The sequence below is a fragment of the Spermophilus citellus genome, assembly GCF_964194105.1.
Source record: "Spermophilus citellus genome assembly, chromosome: 2".
In the NCBI taxonomy this organism is placed as follows: domain Eukaryota; kingdom Metazoa; phylum Chordata; class Mammalia; order Rodentia; family Sciuridae; genus Spermophilus; species Spermophilus citellus.
Genome location: NC_138183.1, coordinates 10,306,227 through 10,327,362, shown reverse-complemented (window position 1 = coordinate 10,327,362; position 21,136 = coordinate 10,306,227). Strand labels below are relative to the sequence as shown.

At 37.8% G+C, this 21,136-nt stretch overlaps 1 protein-coding gene across 1 annotated transcript in view; it reads right to left on the bottom strand.

The window, feature by feature from the left end:
- The window catches only part of SCAI (suppressor of cancer cell invasion), a 157,201-nt gene that overhangs the window by 7,893 nt on the left and 128,172 nt on the right, over nucleotides 1-21,136 (bottom strand). Inside the window, exons 15-17 of the mRNA XM_081281926.1 lie at nucleotides 11,211-11,283; nucleotides 7,009-7,182; nucleotides 6,709-6,809 (exon numbers count right to left, since the gene is read on the bottom strand). Of these exons, the coding sequence (XP_081138052.1) occupies nucleotides 6,709-6,809; nucleotides 7,009-7,182; nucleotides 11,211-11,283 (348 nt within the window). The remainder of the gene's footprint in view (nucleotides 1-6,708; nucleotides 6,810-7,008; nucleotides 7,183-11,210; nucleotides 11,284-21,136) is intronic.

The following is a 21,136-nucleotide window of genomic DNA, read 5'->3' as shown; positions in this document are numbered from 1 at the left end:
TAGATTCCTCTGTGTTTCTCCTTTGCTAGCAAAGCAATAAACTTTTTCCTTTTTCTAAAAAAAAAAAAAAAAAAAAAAAAAAGGAAAGGAAAGGGAGTAAAGAAAGGAGATAAGCAGATATATACAAAGGTAAAGAAAAGTTGGGGGAAAAAAAAGCAGGCAGAAAAGAAATAAAAGTGAAAAAGCTTGACATGGAAGCAAAAAGACCATTTCAAGAATCAGGTAATTCTTGCTTGGAAGTTTTCTTCACTTGGTAATTCTACAGACTATTCTTCTGCCACATATTTACAATTTCCTAAAGAAATAGGTGACTACTTTTCCAAGTATCTCACATGACAATTCACATATTAAATGTCACCTCCCTCCCTCCCTCTCCCCCCCCCTTATAGGATTTACTCATAACATGACAAAGCCAACATTACTTTATTACACAAATAATATGAAGAATAGAAAATTGTAATGCTTCAAAACTTTAATGCTACAGGACAATAAGTTGAACAATTCTCTCAGCTCACAGCAAGATGATGTCTGAGTTACTAAACATCTTTCAGAGTACAAAATATTTGCTAATGTATAACGAGACCCCAAAAGAATGATGCCTCTAGAAGATAGTGGGGGGGGGAAGGGAGGAGGGATGGGAATGGGAAAGACAGTAGAATGAATTGGACCAAACCTTCCTATGTTTATATATAAATACACATCTAGTATAACTCCACATCATGTACAACCCCTAAAATGGGAAGTTATACTCCATGTATGTATGATATGTAAAAATACATTCTATTATCATGTATAACTAAAAAGAACAAATTAAAAATTAAAAAAAAATAGTTAAAAAAAAAAGGAAAAAAAAAGAATGATGCCTGTTAGGCCTAAGAAGTCAACTCTAAATCCACCTGTAAAAACTTAATAGTAGCTGCAAAAGATGAAAGAAATTCACAACTAAAATAATTCCTGCCAGAATAAAGTCTAAATAGTCTATTTATCTATTTATTTATTTGGGTACTAGGCATTGAACCCAGGGGCACCTAACCACTGAACCACATTCCTAGCCCTTTATTTAATATTTTGAGACAGGGTCTCACTATGGTACTTGGGGCCTTCCTAAGCAACTCACTAAGTTGCTGAGGCTGGCCTTGAACTTGTGATCCTCCTCCCTCATCCTCCTCAGTCATAGAGATTACAGGTGTGTACCACCACACCTAGTTTCTCCAATAATTTTTAAAGGAAGACAACAAAATCCAGAATTCACAATGTTCATCCATCTGTGATGATGCTCGCCTGTAATCCTAGAGACGGGGAGGATGAGGTGGGAGCATTGCACATTCAAGGTCAGCCTCAGAAATGTAGCAAGATCCTATCTCAAAATAAAATATAAAAAGGGTTCGGGATGTGGCTCAGCAATATAGCACCCCTGGGTTAAATCCTCAGTACCAAAAATTTATGTAAAAATTAAAAAATAAAAAGCACTGGGGATGTAGCTCAGGAGTAAAGTGTCCCTGGGTCAATTCCTAGTCACACAAAATGAATGAATAAATTCACATTGTCTATTTTCTGTGCTATATTACAATATTTGTAGATGTATAAAGAACCAGGTATACAAGACCTACAACCAATGGGGAAAACAATATAAGCAGACCCTGCTTAACCACTGAGCCACATCCTCAGTCCTCTTTGTTTTTTGAAACAGGGTCTTACTAAGTTGTCAGGACCTAACTCAACAGCTGAGGCTGGCTTTGAATTTGCCATCATGCCACCTCAGCCTCCCAAGTCACTGCGAACACAAGTGTGCACCACACACCCAGCTATAATGAGAGCTTAAAAATGAGCCTAAAAAGTTAGAGAAATAAATATTTCTAACTCTATAATGACGGAACATGTAACTAGCAGATAAGGACTTTACACATTCAAAAAAATGAAATCAAATAAGAGAAATGGAAGATATTAAAAAGTGTCAATCACAACTTCTAGAGATGAAAAGACCTAATGTCTGAAATGAAAAACTAACTGGACAGAGTTAATAGATTCAACACTGCAAAAGAAAGATCAGAGATCTTAAAGACATAGCAAAGAAATGATGCACAGTGAAACACAGGGAAAAAGGGGTGGGATAAGAAGAAATGGAAAGAAAAGCAAAGGAAGGGAAGGGACACATCAGTGGCCTATAGAACAATGTTAAGTTATATGACATATGTGTAATTGACATCCCAGAAAGAGAAGAGGATGGAAGAAAAAGTATGTGAAGAGGTAGTGGCCAAAAAAATATCCAAAAACTCTTTCAGTTATAAACCAGACATTCAAGATGCTTGATGAATCCCATGCAGAAAAGCAATGACAACAACCAAGAAAATCACTCAAGTGCATCCTAATCAAATGACAAGAAAACAATATGGAGAGGAAATCTTAAAATCAGCCAGAGGAAAACGAAAAGACACATTACACATTGCAATAATTACTACACAAGTAGACTTAAATCAGAAAGAGTATAAGGAACTTGAACCACATTATAAACCAATGGGATCTAACAGATACTTATGGAACACTTCATCCAAAAGCACTAGCACATACCATCATTTCAAGCATCCTCAGAATATTTAAAATGATAGAATACACACTGAATTAAACAAGTCTTAATAAATTTAGAATTCAAATGGCAGAATATATGCTCTGACCATATAGGAATTAAATCAGATATAAAAAAGAAGAAAGTATCCAGAACATGAACAAACACTGGATATAAAACAACACATTTCTCAATAATTGAGAGTTAAAAAAAAAAAAGTCGGAATGAGACTATTTCAGGTAAATAAGAAGAGAATTCATTAACACCATATTTATACTATAAGAAACATGAAGGAAATTAGATATTTAAGAAAAATGCTACCAGATGAAAAATTAATGTATACACAGAAATACAGAGTGTCAGAAATGGCACATATTTGAAAATTTTCTTCCTTGCCAGGTGCGGTGGTTGATACCTGTAATCCCAAAAGCTTAGAAGGCTGAGACAGGAGTATCACAAGTTCTAAACCTGCTTCAGTAACTTAGTGAGACCCTAACCAACTTAGTGAGACCCTGCCTCTAAAATAAAATGCAAAAAAGGGTTGGGGAAGTGGCTCAGTGGTTAAATGCCCCTGGGTTCAATCCTTGGTACCAAACCAAATCAAACAAAAAGTCTTCTTCCTCATTAAGGTTTTTTAAAAAGACAATTGTTAAATGTTATGATAGTCATAGTATTTCACAGTATATATTATATGTAAAAGGCAGATGGTCAGTAGCAGTACAGATGATGAGAGGAAGCACATGGGAATACACTGTTGTAGCATAACTACACTGTATGTGAAACATAATCTTTTCAACAAATGGTACTAAAACATTTGCAATATCCAAATAAAAAATTAAACTTTAAGCTGGGATTGGTGGCATATGGGTATAATCCCAGCAAATAAGAACACTGAGATAGGAGGGTTTTAAGTTCAAGGTCAGTCCTGAAAATTTGGCAAGATGCTGTCTCAAAATTAAAAAAAAAAAAGATAAAAAAGACTGGAGATGTAAGTCAGTGGTAGAGTGCCCTTGGATCCAATCTCCAGCACTACAAAAACAAACAAACAAATAAATAGATTTTAACTTTTACCTCACATTGGAAGCAAAACTTAATTCAAAATAGATTGTAGACCTAAATGTAAAAGCTAAAACTATGAGAATCCTAGGAAAAAACATAAGAGAAAATCTTTGTAACCTCAAGACAAGCAAAGAATGCTTGGCTAATACACAAACTACAAATGAAAAAAAAATCATTTAGTTTTTTGTTTTTTCAGATTCTTCAAGTCACAGAATGAGACAAAATAAACTCATGAAAAGATGTTCAATGTCAACATTGACTAGAGAAATGCAAACTGAAAACTACACTGAGCTATCCCTACATACCCACCAGTTAAAAGTCTGAAACACCAAACGTTGTTGAGGATACAGAGCAACTTCCATATACTGTCGGCCGGAGTATAAAACGGTACAAACACTTCAAGAAAAGGTCTGGTAGTTTCTTAAAAAAATTAAACACATGCCAGCTCCATGACCAAAGAAGCATGGTCAAAACACATGTCTGTATAAAAACATACACAAGCCTTTTTATTTATAAGGAAAAGCAGTTTTATTTATAATAGCCAATAATTTAAAACTGCCCATCATGGGCAGTTTAAAACTGTTATCAACAGATGACTGTTTAAATATGAGTGGGTTGTGGACTGACCAGAAAGGGGTACGCAGGGGACTTTCTAGAACGATGCTATGCTGTATAACTTGATAGAGGACTGGGTCATACAGGGTATGTCCTCCTCAAACTCACCCGATCACATACTTAGTTGTATGCATTTTCCTATATATAAACTTTCAATAAAGACTGTGAACATGTAAATACATGATGGAATGTTGACAGGAAAGTCTAGGGATGGCCACGATTTACTTCAAAATGCATAAAAAAAGATGTACTGGTGAACAGAAAGAGGGAAAAGTAAATGGAATGCAAACATATCAAAATAACTACAGATCCTATGGGGTACATATATGACTGTTTACTGTACAATTCTTTTGCATTTTGAAATTGTCATAATAAAATTTAAAAAAGTATTTCAAAACTGAAAGTTGCAAAAGACTTTTTAAAATGTTCAGGAATATTTGGAAAAAGAAACCAAATGAGGCTGAGGCAGGAGGATCACTAATTCAAAGCCAGCCTAAGCAATTTGGCAAGGCCCTAAGCAACTTGTGAGACCCTGTCCCAAAGTAAAAAATAAAAAGAGCTTGGGATGTTGCTCAGTGGTAAAGCACCCTTGGGTTCAATCCTCATTACGACAAAATAAAAGTAAATAAATAATAAAAGGAGGGGAAAAAAAAGAAAACAAGGAACCAAATGTTACTTCTGGAAGTAAAAATATAATAGTCAACGTTTAATTTATTTTTTTTAGTACTGGGGATCTAACCCAAGACCATTTTACCACTGAGCTATATCCCTAGTCCTTTTTGTTTTTCATTTTGAGACAGGGTCTCACCAAGTTGCTGAGGGTCTCACTAAGTTGCTGAAGCTGGCCTCCAACTTGCAATCCTTCTGTCTCAGTCTCCTGAGTCACTGGGATTACAGGTGTGTGCCACCATGCCTGGCTGGCTAACATTTTTTTTTTTTTTTAAAGAGAGAGTGAGAGAGGTGGAGAGAGAGAGAGAGAGAATTTTTAATATTTATTTTTTAGTTCTCGGCGGATACAACATCTTTGTTTGTATGTGGTGCTGAGGATCGAACCCGGGCCGCACGCATGCCATGCGAGCGCACTACCGTTTGAGCCACATCCCCAGCCCGCTAGCTAACATTTTAAAAACCTCAAGGAACAATGTGTAGGTACAGGAATACACAAAAAGAAACAGTGTGAAATGAACTACCAAGACAAGCAAAAGACTTGAGTACATTTCTTACAAACAGGAACACAGAATAACATATAGGAGAAGTAGTTCAACCTTGACAGTAATCCTAGAGAAGAAACTTAAACCACAATAACTTATGACTCTGTACATACGAGATTCACATAAAATGTAAAGTATGAGTTCAACAAGTACTGGCAAGGAAGACTCAGAGTAATAGCAGCTCTTACACACTGCTTGTGTGAGTGTGAACACGAACTGACTTTGGAAAATGGTTTGATAAACCTAAATGTGCATACATCCTCTGACTTTGCAAGGCTGCCATTAGGTATACTCTCCAGAGAAAATCTTACATATGTGCACCAGGAAACTGACATAAGAATTCCATAGTGGCATTGTTTACATAATAATAATATCTGGCAATAATCCACATATCCATTATCAATAGAATGGATAAATAATTTATGACATATAGTCAAATAATGCCTCATATTATATAGCCAAAACAAGTGAAAGAAAGCTGGAGTTATCAATATGGTTCAATCTCAAGAATATAACTGAAGGAGTCGGCTGGGGTCATGGCTCAGCGGTGGAGCGCTGGCCTAGCATGTGTGGGGCCCTGGGTTTGATCCTTAGCACCATATAAAAATGAGTAAGTAAAATAAAGGTATTGTGTCCAACTACAACTAAAAAATAAATATTAAAAAGAAAAAGAATATAACTGAAGGAAAAAAACCAATATGTATCCATCAATATCTTGTGCAGAAATACAAACATAAGTTGGGAACTATGGTGCAGGCCTCTAAATCCTAGGTACTTGGGAGGCTAAGGTAGGAGGACCACAAATTCAAGCCAGCCTAAGCAACTCAGCCAGACCGTATATCATAATATAAAATAAAAACAGGGCTGAGGATGTAGCTTAACAATATGGTGTCCCTGGTTTCAGTCCTCAGTATTGCAAAAAAAACAAAACAAAAAAATCCCACAAATACATGTGACAAAATTAGAAAGTGAAGCAAATTTAACCATAAAATTCAGGATGTTAGTTGCATTTGCAAAGGAGATAGGAGGATCAGCGGACCTAGAGAGGATTTCAAAGGTAATGAAGATGGTCTTAATTAGGAAGGTAGGTATTCAAATGTGTCTAGATATCATTAATCTTTATACTTTACATATTCATTTATAAACATTATTTTTTATCTATTTAAACTTTATTTAATATAAGCAAAATATAATACATGATTCTTAAATAACTAAAATGGTAAAACTGGTGAAAATGGTAAATTAATATTCTTTGCCTACCTGAAAAATCTTGTGCATCCTCATGGTGGCTGAACAAAAGATAAATCTTGTGAGAAGTAAACGAAGAAATTCATCTCCAAAAAACTGCAGAAATGCCTGATCTGCAAAGAGGACAAAGGTGACAGTAGAAGGAGGCTTACACAACAACTACATTTCAAAGAGGAAGAAACTTCAGGAAAGCCTTCTTGACTTTCCTGCCCAGGACAAATACCTTTAAAAGTTAAAACAATTTAAAATAAGTAAGCATTTTAACCCATTACAGAACATTCTGTTAAGTGTGCAGTTAGATTAGTAGGGTACCTATTGAACGTGAATGGGTCAGTAGCTGGGCAATATCACGGTTGATTTTTCGAAGATATTCTTGACACTTTTCCCATAGGCCTCTACGCATGCTTGACAATCCAGAGACAAATAGGAAGGCCATGAGAGGATTGTTCAAAAAGAGAGTGAAGAGGCTACCTCGTTGAGATTGATCTGTAATAACAAACATGTTACATATATAGACAACAGTTTTGCAAAAGGTTAAGACATACATATGAGGAACATTTTAGTATACTGATAATGTATAAAATTAAGGCTAAATCATTAAAACGTAATTCAAATTGGCAAATTCTGCATAAATTTACAAAAAACACACACCAAGCATGTTGTCTTCTGCTGAACAAATTAAAATAAGAGTCTAGTAAACAAATAAACATATTCCTTATTACTTTTAACCCCAACTAACAAATTTAATCCAAATGTGGCCAAGATAATCTTTTATTGGGGGAGGGTGGAGGATTGAACCCAGAGGCACTTAACAAGCGAGCCACATCCTCAGCCCTTTTTTAAATTTTATTTTGAGAGTCTTACTTAGTTTAGGCCCTTGCTGCATTGCTGAGGCTGACCTTAAACTTTTGGTCCTCCTGCTTCAGCCACCCATATTGCTGGGATTACAGGTGTGTACCACCAAGCCTGGATAGATTATCTTGATGGGCTATCCAAGATAGAATTCTCAGGTAAGTACTAGAATTACCAATCATTTTCATTCTCCTTTGCACTTTCTCTGATTAACCCTTAAATATCAACAGTCTCCTACTTTGGCCTTACTGCTGATAGCACCAACTTCTGTTATTTTAGTAGCCATTTATATGCCTATTGATTTATATTCTCTTCATGTGGCCCAGACAGAATTCCTTAGAGCCAATACCATGCTGTCCTGTGGTAGCTAGTGGACACTTAAAATATGACTGCTCCAGGGGCTGGGGTTGTGGCTCAGCGGTAGAGCGCTCGTCTAGCACGTGCGAGGCCCTGGGTTTGATCCTCAACACCACATAAAAATAAATGAACAAAATTAAGGTATTGTGTCCAACTACTTCTAAAAAATAAATGTATAAAAAAAATGAGACTGCTCCAAGTTCAGACCCACTGAGACACCCCAGATTTCAAAGTCAAGTGAAAGTACAAAGAGACATATTGGTAATACCCATTTCACCTGTTTCTTTTTATTTTTAAAAATGTAGGCACCAGACATTTACAATGAAATATGTGACTTGCTCTACATTTTGACAGGATGTTGTCACTCTAGTATCCTACATTCAAAGTAACTGCCAACGACATTTCAAACTCAACATGTCAGCAATTTTAAGCAAGTCCCTCTCCCTTTAGTTCTCCACAAACAGGCTTCTCCTCAATTCTCATTACTCCTCCAGCACTGAGCCAGAGACCTCAAGTCTACCCCTCCTCCTTGTTCTTCCGTTCTCCCACAACAAGTTCATCACAGTTTTGTTGGTTTGATGGGCTTAGAGTCTTTGACGCCAGCAACCTAGGCAGTTACCCACGCTCTGGCCCACACCATCTCCCTATTCCCTTCAGTGCCCCTCTCCAACTCATCCTCTGTGGGCTGGCTGACTGCTCTTGCATGCTATTCCTCTGTTTAAAATTTCTTTTACACCCACAGTCCTCCACTCAAATTACTAAACAAGTTTTAGGAGATTTTTCATCATTCAGTTGCAATATCCCAAACTGTACCCTTTAGCTAGAAGAGCCCTCCTATCCCAGGACAACCACACACTCTTGTTCTGTCATTTCTCATCCCCATGTAAAGTCTGCATGCCCTTGACATCAAGTTGTTTTTTTTGGACATCACTTTAGACACTACCTAATCCCCCTGCCTCACCCTCACAGGCTGGTCAGGAGCTCCCTGCAGGTGCTCTTGTGACACCTCTTACGAAAGACACAGAGCACTTAGGCACTTGCCTGTTAGGTTCTCTATCTTCAAGACTGTGGCTCTGTGAGAAATGTGACCATGTGTACAAGGCCAGAGTCCACTCCCAGAGCCTAACACAATGCCTGATAAATACAGGCTGAATAACTGTGTTGAATGAATAAGCTAAGCCTTGGCTAATAAGGGCTATAGGCTTACCTATCTGTGACTTAGTGCCTAGGCGAAGGACAAGCACCCTTTGTAGGATGAGTAGCAATAATGTCACTGGATAAATCCTAAATGTTTGTCACAGCAGAATTTTGAATTTGTCTATGTAATTGAATAATTTATTTAATGTATCTGAGATCTAAGCCTTATAGACAAGGACAAGGTCCTAAAGAAAAAGTATTAAGGACATTTATTACACTAAGCACACTAATGATAATAATAGTACATGCTGAATATCTAGCATTATCCCATGAGATAAGTACTATTATTATTTCCATTTGAAAGATGAAGATGCTGAGGTACAGAATGGCTGAGTAACTTTACAAGGTCACATAGCAATTAAGCGGCTAGGTGGGGATTCAAATTCAGTCTATGTTCAGAATCTGCATTTTTTTTCCTCCTCTACATAATAAATTGTTTCAGATAAACAGTGTTGGTATTAACCCCTTTGATCATATAACTCTTTTTTGTTTTATTTTTATATTTTTGCAGCACTGGGGACTGAACCCAGAGCCTCAGACATAATAGGCAAGCATTCTACCACTGAGCTATATCCCCAATCCTGAACATGTATTTTACTTATTTATTTGATTTTTGGTACTAGAGACCAAAACCAGGGCCTCTTGCAAGCTATGCTAGACAAGCACTCTATTGCTGAGCTACACCACCCTCATACACACCCTTTTTTCCCCTCAATTTATTTTGAGACATGGATCTTGCTAAGTTGTTGAGGCTGGCCTTGAACTTGCAATCTTTCTGTCTCAGACTCCTGAGTCACTGGGATTATAGGTGTGCGTCACCATGCCAGCCCTGACCATGTAATTTTAACTAAAGCTACATCATCATAGGACAGAATGACAACAAAAAGCACTCAAGGAGTTGAATGGGTTACACTCCTCCAGAAATAATAAGAAACAGGATGACAAAATCCTCAAAGCAGGAGAATTTTACCGTTGTTTGAAGGTAAGTTCTATCCCTTAGTAATTTGGCTTTTGGATACATGAGCTTAGTATTTCTGTATGTTTTTCCCTGTTAAACAGCAGAACTTACCTTAAAACAACGGTGAAAGTCTCCAGCTTCTCTCAGGCATTCAAATGCTGACCATCACTTCCTGTGTCAAACTATGTCAGCAGACAGGACTTCTGGCTGGGAAGTAGCAGTAAAATGCCATCTCCCACAGAGAGGCATCAGCACTATCCACAGTTAGGGAAATAGTGAAACGGTGACAAGTACTGCTGAAACAGTGTTAAGGTTTGCTTAGTATTTTACCTTCTCAGTGACTGCCAGTTAGAATTCGGTTCTATGTGTTACCTATTAAGTACAAATCAGAAAGGGCAAAAAGTCCGTCAATTCTCAGCCACTGGAGAAACGCCCAGCTGCTAACTCGTCTCTCTGGCAGACTTAGAAGAGGTTCTTTTACTTTAAAAAGTACTACAAGGGGGCTGGGGATGTGGCTCAAGCGGTAGCGCGCTCGCCTGGCATGCGTGCGGCCCGGGTTCGATCCTCAGCACCACATACCAACAAAGATGTTGTGTCCGCCAATAACTGAAAAATAAATATTAAAATTCTCTCTCTCTCTCTCTCTCTCTCTCTCTCTCTCTCTCTCTCACTCTTTTTTTTTAAAAAAAGTACTACAAGGTAAAAATGGAGGAAAAAAATAAACCCTTTAAGTTATGCCAGATAGGTTATCCTAACTCTGAGGCATAGGCTGAGAAGTTTCCTAGACCAGCAATCCTGTGGTCTTAAAAGATGCCTAAAATATGTAATCAAAGGTATGTACGGATAATGAGAAGCAAATCAAAACACACACCTGTAAAACAAAATTATAGTTTATAAATCCTGAGGTCCCCAACAGCAAGGGGCCAACCATCTCTTTCTCAGGGAGGAATTATCTCAAGGCCTAACACATTAGGAATGTCTGGTTGTTGGCAAGGTTTCTGATTATATGACAGATTGACACCTGCCACATGGACACCATAAATCCACTCATAATCATTGTGAGAGGGAAAAACAAAGATCAGTATTATTCAAAATGCAGATACTTTTCATTTTGTGACTTACAGGTGTAACAAGCACTCAGAGAACATACCTTGTAAAGCTTTTGGGTATGCCGTAGGAGAAAGCAAGCAGACTAGTGGCTGTCCAAATAAGTTTGTGAAATTCTGTAATATATAAGAATTTAAATCTTTCATTAAAGATTTGACCAACAGCGGTTACTTAGTAATGTCCTAAAGCCCTCTGGTATGAATTAGGCCCTTTAACTCATGATTAGTTGCAGAAACATCAGGGCAAATATGCCCTCATATCAAAAGACCATGCATGGACTTGCTAAAAGGGTCTCCAAGTTTACTAGACGAACTACTGACTTTTAAATAAAGGCACATACATGATGATAGCACTACGGGGAGAGGTGATCCACCTATTTACTAAGAAATCACCCACCCCACTGGGCAACACACATCAGATATACAAGGATGAATTTCCAAGATCTAGAATCTGGCTTTCTGCATTGAAGGCTGCAAACTCTGAATTACTGGTATGTGAGGATTACTGTCCATCTCTTACTGAAGATCATAGTCATTGCCCACACTGGATACTCTATTATAGCAGAATGTCGATGTATCGACTTACAGTGAAAATTAAGCTGAAATACTAGAATATGCTTTGCATAATTAAGGATATCTTTTCCTTAAATGCCAATCTACATAGGAAGTAAAATCATACCCTGATTGAAAGCAATAAGACAGATAAAATTTCTAGGAGTGAACTGAGTAAAAAAATGGAAAAAAACAAAAATAACAAATAAGTCCACAAATTTTAAAATGTTCCTATGTGATAAGGAACACTTGAAGAAATGGAAAGACAAATTTTTAGAGACAAAACCATTCTAAAATGCATTACACTAATTTATTAAAATTTAAACCCACCTCAACAAAAATAGCCAAAACTTTTTTTCCTGCAAATGAAAAGATAATTCTAAAGTTCGTATGCAAAAACTAGATTAGCCAGAAAACTCTGAAAAAGAAGAGCAGAGGGGGAGCTAGGCTCAAAGTGTAAAGCACACCTTAAAGCCACATAACGAAAAATGTGTGTCACTGGCCCAAGAGCAGGCAAAAATGGAACAGAACCAAAGTCCAAAATTAGACCTGAAACACTTAGGACTTCTGTGTCTCCACTAGCAATGACAACTCAAAATGGTTGAAAAACAGTGGATAGCTATCTAGAAAAAAAATTGACTCAATACTTCATGCCACACACTGGGATAAATTCCAAATACTTCCAAGATTTAAATGCAAAAAATTAAACAATAAAAGTAGTGAAAGAAAATATGAATTATTTTGATGACCTAGAAGACCTTGATATTATGACTAAGATTAATAAACCAAGTTACATAAAAATTGTGCATAGGGAAATGCAGGATCAACTAAAATCAAAAGCCATCTTTCATGATGTGAGTTTCAGATCTTCTCCCCAGTTTATCTCCCAGATAAACTGGGGAAAATTTAACTGGGGAGAAGATCTAAAACTCACATCATGAAAGACTAATCACCTTCATATGTAGAGACCTTCTCCAAATCCAAATGAAAAAAGTTCACTGACTCAATACAAAAATAAGTATAAGAATAGAATTCATAGAAAAAGGAATAGACTTTGCTGATAATAAGAATAAAATCAAAGCTATGCTAAAATATCATTTTTGACCTACCAGTTTACCAAAATTTCCAAAGTTTGAGAATATATACTCCTGGCAAGAACATGGGGGAAAACACTCCTATTTAGATGGGTACAAACTCTACAAGATAATTTAGTAGTATGTATTAAAATCAAATGTATAGGGGTGGGGCTGTAGCTTAGTGGCAGAATACTTGCTTAGCACGTGTGAGGCACGGGGTTTGATCCTTAGCACTGCATTAAAAAATAAACAAAATAAAGACATTGTGTCCATCTACAACTATAAAAATTATTTAATATTTATTTTTTAGTTTTTAGGTGGACACAGAATCTTTATTTTATATTTATGTGTTGCTGAGGATCGAACCCAGTGCCTATAGAACAACCCCAACCCCTATAGAAAATTTTTTGTAAAAAATCAAATGTATAGGCCAGGTATATGGTGGCACACACCAGTAATCCCAGTTGCTCCGGAGGCTGAGACAGGAGTATTACAAAGTGTAGGCCAGTCTCAGCAACTTATCGAGATCCTCAGCAACTTGAGATCCTATCTCAAAATAAAAATACCAAAAGCATTGGGAATGTAGCTCAGTGGTAAAGTGCCCCTGATTTAGAGCTCCAGAAACAAATAAATAAATAAAATTATGACTATAATATTTTCACTTCCATAATTAACATTTGGTTCCATTTTTAATTTTTTCTTTGTATTGGGGATTGAACCCAGGGGTGCCTTATGACTGAGCCATATCCCCAGCCCTTTTTGTTTTTTATTTTGACACAGGGTCTCACCAAGTGGCTTAGGGCCTCACCATGTTGCTTAGGCTGGCTTTGAATTTGTGATCCTCTTGCCTCAGCCTCCTGAGTCAATGGGAGTACAGGCATGCACCACCATTTGGTTTCTTTATCCAAATATTCCTCAACATTCAAAAAAGTCTTTTGCAGCTCTTAGTTTTCTTGGGATTGAACTAAGGAATGCTCTACCAATTACCTTCATCCCCAGTTCTTTTTAAATTTAATTTAACTTGGAGACAGGTCTCAATAAGTTGCCCAGGCTGACCTTGACCTTGTGGTCCTCCTGCTTCAGCCTCCCAAGTAGCTGGGATTATAGGTGTGAGCCACTGTGTCCAGTGCTTATCTGAAATTTTTTATTTTGCAACTTTGTGAATATAATGCCAATACCAAAAATATTAAACAAATAATTAAGATAATTTAGAAATATCTTGCATTCAAAACAAAGGGAAGCCACACATGGTGGTGCACACCTGTAATCCCAGCAAGTTGGAAAGCTGAGACCTTAAGCACCTTGGCGAGAGCCTGTCTCTAACTAAAATATAAAAAGGGCTGGGGAAGTGGCTCAGTGGTAGAGCACCCATGGTGTTCAATCCCAGGGCCAAAATAAAATAAACAAAACCACAGAGAGAATAACTTGAATAATATTAAGGGTCTCTCAGAGAAGGCAGACTGACTGAGGTGTCTTCCACACTGAGAAGATGGCTTTTGGATCTTCACCATGCATGCTGTTCATGTTCTTGAGCAGTGTAAAAATGACATCATTTGTTATTTTTCCAGTTCTCCTCTCTCATTTTACCTCTGCTAATCAACCTCTCTCTTCTGGAAAAAAAAATTTAAATACTATGTACAGCAGAGTTGCCATAATAGGCCCAATTACCTTCCTTTGAAAGGTCTGCTTACAAAGTTGACCCCTGGCTAGTTTCTGGGAACTGTTTTGTTTTATTTTTGCAGTGCTATGGAGGAAACCCAAGGCCTTATCTTTGAAGCAAGCACTCTACCATTAAGCTACACCCTGTCTGTCTGTCTTTCTCTTTAATTTTGAGATAGGTCTGGCAGAGTTGCTGAGACAGGCCTTGAACTTGCAATCCTTCTGCCTAGGCCTCCAAAGCTGCTGGGATTACAAATGTGGGCCACCACACCCAGCTTATCTCTCCTAATATTTACACCTGTTATGCCTGTTTTGTATCTTCTTTTACTAGTCCGAACAACTATTATTGTTTTACTTTGAAAATTTCATGAATTTTTTTTTAAGAATGATTTCCAGATTTGTAGCTTTTTTATTTTTTTATTTCTTTTGAGAGAGGAGAGAGAGAGAGAGAGAGAGAGAGAGAGAGAGAGAGAATAAATTTTTAATATTTATTTCTTAGTTCTCGGCGGACACAACATCTTTGTTGGTATGTGGTGCTGAGGATCGAACCCGGGCCGCACGCATGCCAGGCGAGCGCACTACCGCCTGAGCCACATCCCCAGCCCTCATGAAATTTTGATCAGAACTAAAATAAGGTTATAATACAATAGTAATAGCAGGCAATCTTTTTCTTCCCTAATTAGGGATACTTATAATGTTCCTCAGTGTATGTGTGAAGCTGATTAATATACAAGCTCTTCATCATCAGCTCAGTATCTTAGTTAAGAATGGACACTAAATTTTATTTGGTTTTGCAAAATGACTAGAGATAAGGATGTTACATTCGTATTTGTCCTGACATAGTTTATAATACTGATTTTCATATACTTAACCTTCACACATGATTCAGACAAACTCTTCATATATTATTCTATTAAGAAGCCTACTTGCTAGTTTATTTAAATTCATCTACTCTATACTGATAAACTAATCTGGGGTAGTTTTTTTTTTTTTTTTTTTTTTTGTGTGTGTGTGTGTGTGTGTAGTTTTGGTCTAGAAATAGTGTCATTATCACTTACATTCCAAGGGCGATTACTACAGCTTTCCAGATTCTGACCTATAATCCAAACAACCCCGTGAGTGTTGGCAATCTCTTCTACAGAGCAGGGAAGGGGATCAGAGGAGACCGACCACATACTGAAGCCCATTAGTGCCTGATGACTTCACTGCTACACAATGGATGGACAGTTCTGATCCTTTTTACTACCCTGTGTCTCTGCAAAAGTTTACAAGTATTCGGTGGTATCCAAGCAGGGATGGAAGCCCTTCTAGTGGGGAAAAGTAGATGACTTTGATAACCGTTCTCCATTCACGCACAGTGATGGGCTTCTTAGATTTCCTTCATTGTTCATTCTCCCCTCCCAATAAATTATCTGAGACATTAGAATGTATTAATGTATTACAGCCTATATAATGTCCTTTATAAAGATCTTTTTATTCAACAAATACCCTTTGAATCAATGAGCCAGACACTGTTCTGGGTGCTAGAGATATAATAGTAAACAAAACAGAAGAAACCATGTCTTAATGGAGCTGACATTTTGAGAGGTGTCCAGGTGCAGATCCCCAGGAAATAAAATAAATAAGGTGCATAAAACCAAGAGATTACAAGTACTATCCAGGCATGGTGGCATATAATCTCAGCAACCTGGGAAGCTGAGGCAGGAGAACCCCAAGCTTGACACCAGCCTCTGCAATTTAGCAAGGGCCTCACCAATTTAGCAAGACCCTGTCTTTAAATAAAATACAAAAAAGGGCTGGGGATATGGATCAGTGGCTGAGCACCCTTGAGTTCAATCCCCAGTACCCAGCTCTCCCCACAAAAAAGTCAACAAGTGCTACGGGCACACACCATAAGTGGCATAGACTTCACAGTCAGATTGTGGTTAAATCTCACCTTGATCACCAAACAGTTCTATGCGTGACCCTGAGTAAAATTATGTAACCTTTCTGTGCCCTGATTTTCTTATTAGTAAAGTGAGGATAATAAAAGTTACACATTGGTTTTGTGAGGACTAGTTGTGTATACACAAAGTACCTAGAATAATCTACTGCACCAGTAGTCACTATATAAATGTCAACTATTGCAATTATTAAGAAAAAAAAAACGGGATAAGGAGTGTGGAGAAGGAACGTGACCTATGACAGGGTAACGAGGGAAGATCTTACTAGGAAGCTGCATTTGCTCCACACCTGAAGAACCACATTGTGCCTCTGGCAGAGAACTTGAGGCAGCAGGAACAGAATACAAAGGGCCTGGGTAACAAGTCTGCTTGGAATACTCAGGACTGGGAAGGAGGTCAGTGTGGCTGAGAAGAACTGAGTAATCAGGAGACCAGCAAGGGAGATTGGAGAGCATATGTGAGCACAAAACATAAGGTCTTCGTTCTGAGTGAGAGGAGAAACCACACAAGTTTCAAGTAGAAGAGGAGCATACCTGACTCACAGGCATACCTGGAAGGAACAAGGCAGGAGGGACAGCAGTCGGGAAGCTAATGTAACAATTCAGGTGAGTGACAGTAGTGGCATGAACCCCAGTGGGGAAGTGGAAGTGATGAAATTCTGGATATTTAGTCAGAGACAAAAGGGTTTCCCTAAATGGATGTGGATGGGAAGGAGTAGCAACCCAAGCAAAAAACTAAGGATGTGGCCTGGGGAAACTAGCATGACACCCACTTCTGAAACGGAGGACGACGGAGGTGAAACTGGTCTAGGGTTCTGTCCTGGGCATGGGCAGTTTGCAAACTTTAGTCAAGTTTCCAACTGGAGATGTAGAGTAGGTAGATGATATTTGACTCTAGCACCAGAGAGAGGTTTGGCCTGAAGATAAAACATTTGGATGCAGCCAGCATAGATATAGTAATTAAAGTAATGAAACTAGATGAAGAGAATCCGGAGGAGGGCTTAGTGTGTGGTGCAGTGGTTGGAGAGCTTGCCTAGTGTGTGCCAGGACCTGGGTTCCATGCCCAGCACCAGAAATAAAAGAATCAGTTTGTTCATGGAAAACAAATGGAACAGGGGTGCTCCAAGGACAAGAGGCCAGAAGGATGAGGGAAAAACAGTAAGGAACACTGAGACAAGGAGCAGGCTCCAGACCTGTGCTGCCCTGAAGCAATGGAGCAACTTGCCTCACCTGGAAAAGGACACAGACATCACAGCTCAGCATCTGCCCAGAACAGGCTCTAAGAGAAACCCCACCATGCAGTAGACTGGGGGCTGCACCCCCAGTGGAAGGATGAGCCAAGACCAAACCCCTGCCCTCCCCCATGGCCACTTCTCATGGCACTGCAAGGAAATTTTTCTTGATGTTGAGTTGAGCAAAGAAATTCCTCCTCAAAAAAATTAGTTCCTTAGAGCTCTCAGTCCAAGCCAGTTCTACTGAAGAGCTGTGACCCAAATAGCTATCACCTAGGTGATCCCCAAAACACGCTAATGTAACAACTGGCAGTGCCTCTGCATGTTTGGAACAAGGAGAGGCAAACCCTCTCTGGATGAATGAACCTTCATCTTAAGGTACTGTGAACTTCCTACAAACAATTCTAAGGATAATGAGAAGAGACATAGTCAAAAATAATCAAGCATACAGGTACACAAAAAGAGCAAAGGGAATCCTAAAAAGCAAAATTGGATTGAAGGTGTAGGAATTATCAGGTAAATAATAAATAATGAGTATATTTATTAAGTTCAAATAAAGAAAGAAAAGATTAAAAATAGGAAGCTATAAAAAGGACAATGAAATAGTTGAAAAGGATTCACATATAACTTTTAGAAGTGAAAAATACCATAAACAACATAAAACTCAATAGATGGATTTAATAGTGAGTTAGAACTGAAGAGGGATTTTGTGAACTAAAACTAGATCAAAAAAAGTTATACAAATCTCAACCAGGAAAACAAATGATGGGAAAAGGTTAAAAGACTTGGAAAACATGGTGTCAATGTCTAATATGCATATTTAATCAGAGTTCCAGGAAGAGACTGGAGAGAGGCTTAGGTAGTTTGTATTTGAATAGATAATGGCTTAGAATTTAGAGCAGTAATGAAAAACTCCAATCTAACAGTTCACAAAAAGTCCAACCAACCACAAAAGGTTAAACCAAGCCTAGACATAATGCACTGTAACTATAGGACCAGAAACACAGAGGTCTTTCAAAGCAGCAAGAAAGAAACGGAATGAGAGTGAGGCTGGCAGGCACAGGGGCTCCCTGCACACTGGATCTTAACAGACCACAGAAACCTGCACACAACAGTCAAATGTTTCAGGATGAGGCTGTTCTGATAAATATACCTGCTTAACAAACATGTTAAGTCATTTTCACTAGCAGAGATTCAGCTGGGGTAAGTATTTAAATGCTCAAAATGATTCTGTTCTTCCAAGAAAAGAAAGTAGAACTAAAAGAGGTATTGCCCAGAATTACGAGGGCATTTCTGTTAAACTCCATTACTATAGACAAGGGTAATTGACTTGCCTGTTCCCTGAGGGAAACCTGAGAGCCAAAATATATGTCTTGTTTGTCAAACAGATCTCAGTATCTCAGTCCTCTCCTCTTGTCATACAGGCTCAGACTAGCATGAAGAGCACCTTTTCTCCCAGGTGTGCCCAGATCAGGGGCTCTGGAATGAGAAAGACTGGTTCTGGAAGTGGTAGGCAAGATTCCTTACCTCTACATACACAGTTTTCTCAAGTATAAAATAAGGCCAACAGTGCCTTCACTTCAACACACACTTATTAAGAATCTTTTAAGTGAGAGGCACTGGGGACATAAAGATAAATGTCCGACATGTATGACTGCATGTATGGTGTGACGCTACGTCCTGTACAACCACTGAAATGAAAAGTTGTGCTGCAATTGTGTACAATGAATCATGCGTTCTGCTGTCATACATACCTAATTAAAATAAACAATTTAAGATAAATAAAATAGCTATAATGATAAGAGTAGAATAGCTTTTAGTAATAGTAAAAAAAAAAAATGTCTGTAAGGACACATATGCACATACCCACACTTCAAGGAAAGCACAGCATAGGCGGGGAGTCAGGCCTTTGCATCGTAGGCACAATAGCTGAGTATTCTCTGGTAAATATGACCAGACAATAAAGAAAAACCTAATGATACTAACACTAGAGATTACCCAACAAAATGATAAGCGCTGCTCACTCCCTTAGAGTACCAATGTGCTGGCCTCCACACTTAAACACAAGCAGACAATTGAGGATTTTGATATTTTTGAAGAAAGTCTCTAATATGAACAGAAACAACTCAATACTGAGAATAATTTTAAAATGATTACTGACATTCTTAAAGGTATAAAAAGATATTTCAATCATGACAAAGAAAGATAATTATTTATATATAAAAATATATACATTTATATATTTATATATACGTGTGTATGTGTTACATGTACACACATACATATACACCCTCATGCATATGTGCTACATATACACCCAAATACACATGTATAGCACATATACACACATATAGCACATACATATAAACATACTCATATGTATGCCACCCCCCACACACAGATATGCACATATATATACATACATTGATTTTTCTAGGTTACATGTATGTACATGCATTGATTTCTATATCTATATGGAGAGAAAATTAGTAAAGAAGTGAAAAATCTTTTAAAAAGGAATAGAAGGTATGATAAAGAAATTTCCTAAAGCCCAAAATTTTCTCAAACAGCAAAAAAGAATATAAAAAATAAAAAATAAGAAAACCAGAGGACTGGAATAGAAGATCCAACATATGAATAAAATTCCCTCTGTATACTTCATACTTCTCAAGAATATCAGAGGCTAGGAGCTGTGGTTGTGGCTCAGTGGTAGCGCACTTGCCTAGCTGTGTGAGGCACTGCATATAAATAAATGAACAAAATAAAGTCCATCAATGTCTAAAAAAAAATTAAATTAAAAAAAAGAATATTGGAGGCTAGAAAGTACTGAAAATTCAGGCAGGAAATAATTTCTGACTTACACTAAAACTATGGTTCTGGTTTGAGGATAAACTGAAGCCATCTGCACAGATGCATGACCTTGAATACTTTACCTCACACTAACCCTCCTCAGGAAGCTGCAGCTACTACAGGGGATGCTGTCCCAAAATAAGACAGTGAACCAAGAAAGAGGGAGACATGGGATCTGAGAACAGAGAATCTAAACAGAAGAGAAATGAAGAACACTAAAAGAAGAACAGAGATTGTGGGGAGACTGCTGTGCAGTGTGTGTGGAGACAAGTGCAGAGACTACGAAGGCAGTTTGTTAGGACAGTGAAACTCATCCGGACAACCTGAAAGCAATCCAGGCCAGCGAGGAGACTGGGGTTGAATTATCGATAAATGCAAAAAACATTAAGACTGACATTTATTTGTTTCAGGAAAAGGAAAAAGTTTCTAGAAAACGAACTGTAATCATAGTTTATGATGTTGCTTAGCTGTTCAAAGCAATTTACAGTCGTTATAATATAAACAACAAATATTAGCTAATTGAGATTATATACATACAATTATCTATTAAAATTATCAAGTGGATAAAAGGACACAAAGGGTAGAAATGTGTGTTGGGAACAGAAAGGGCAAAGAGTTCCATTTCTTTCATAGTAGGAAACTACTACATAACGCCTAAA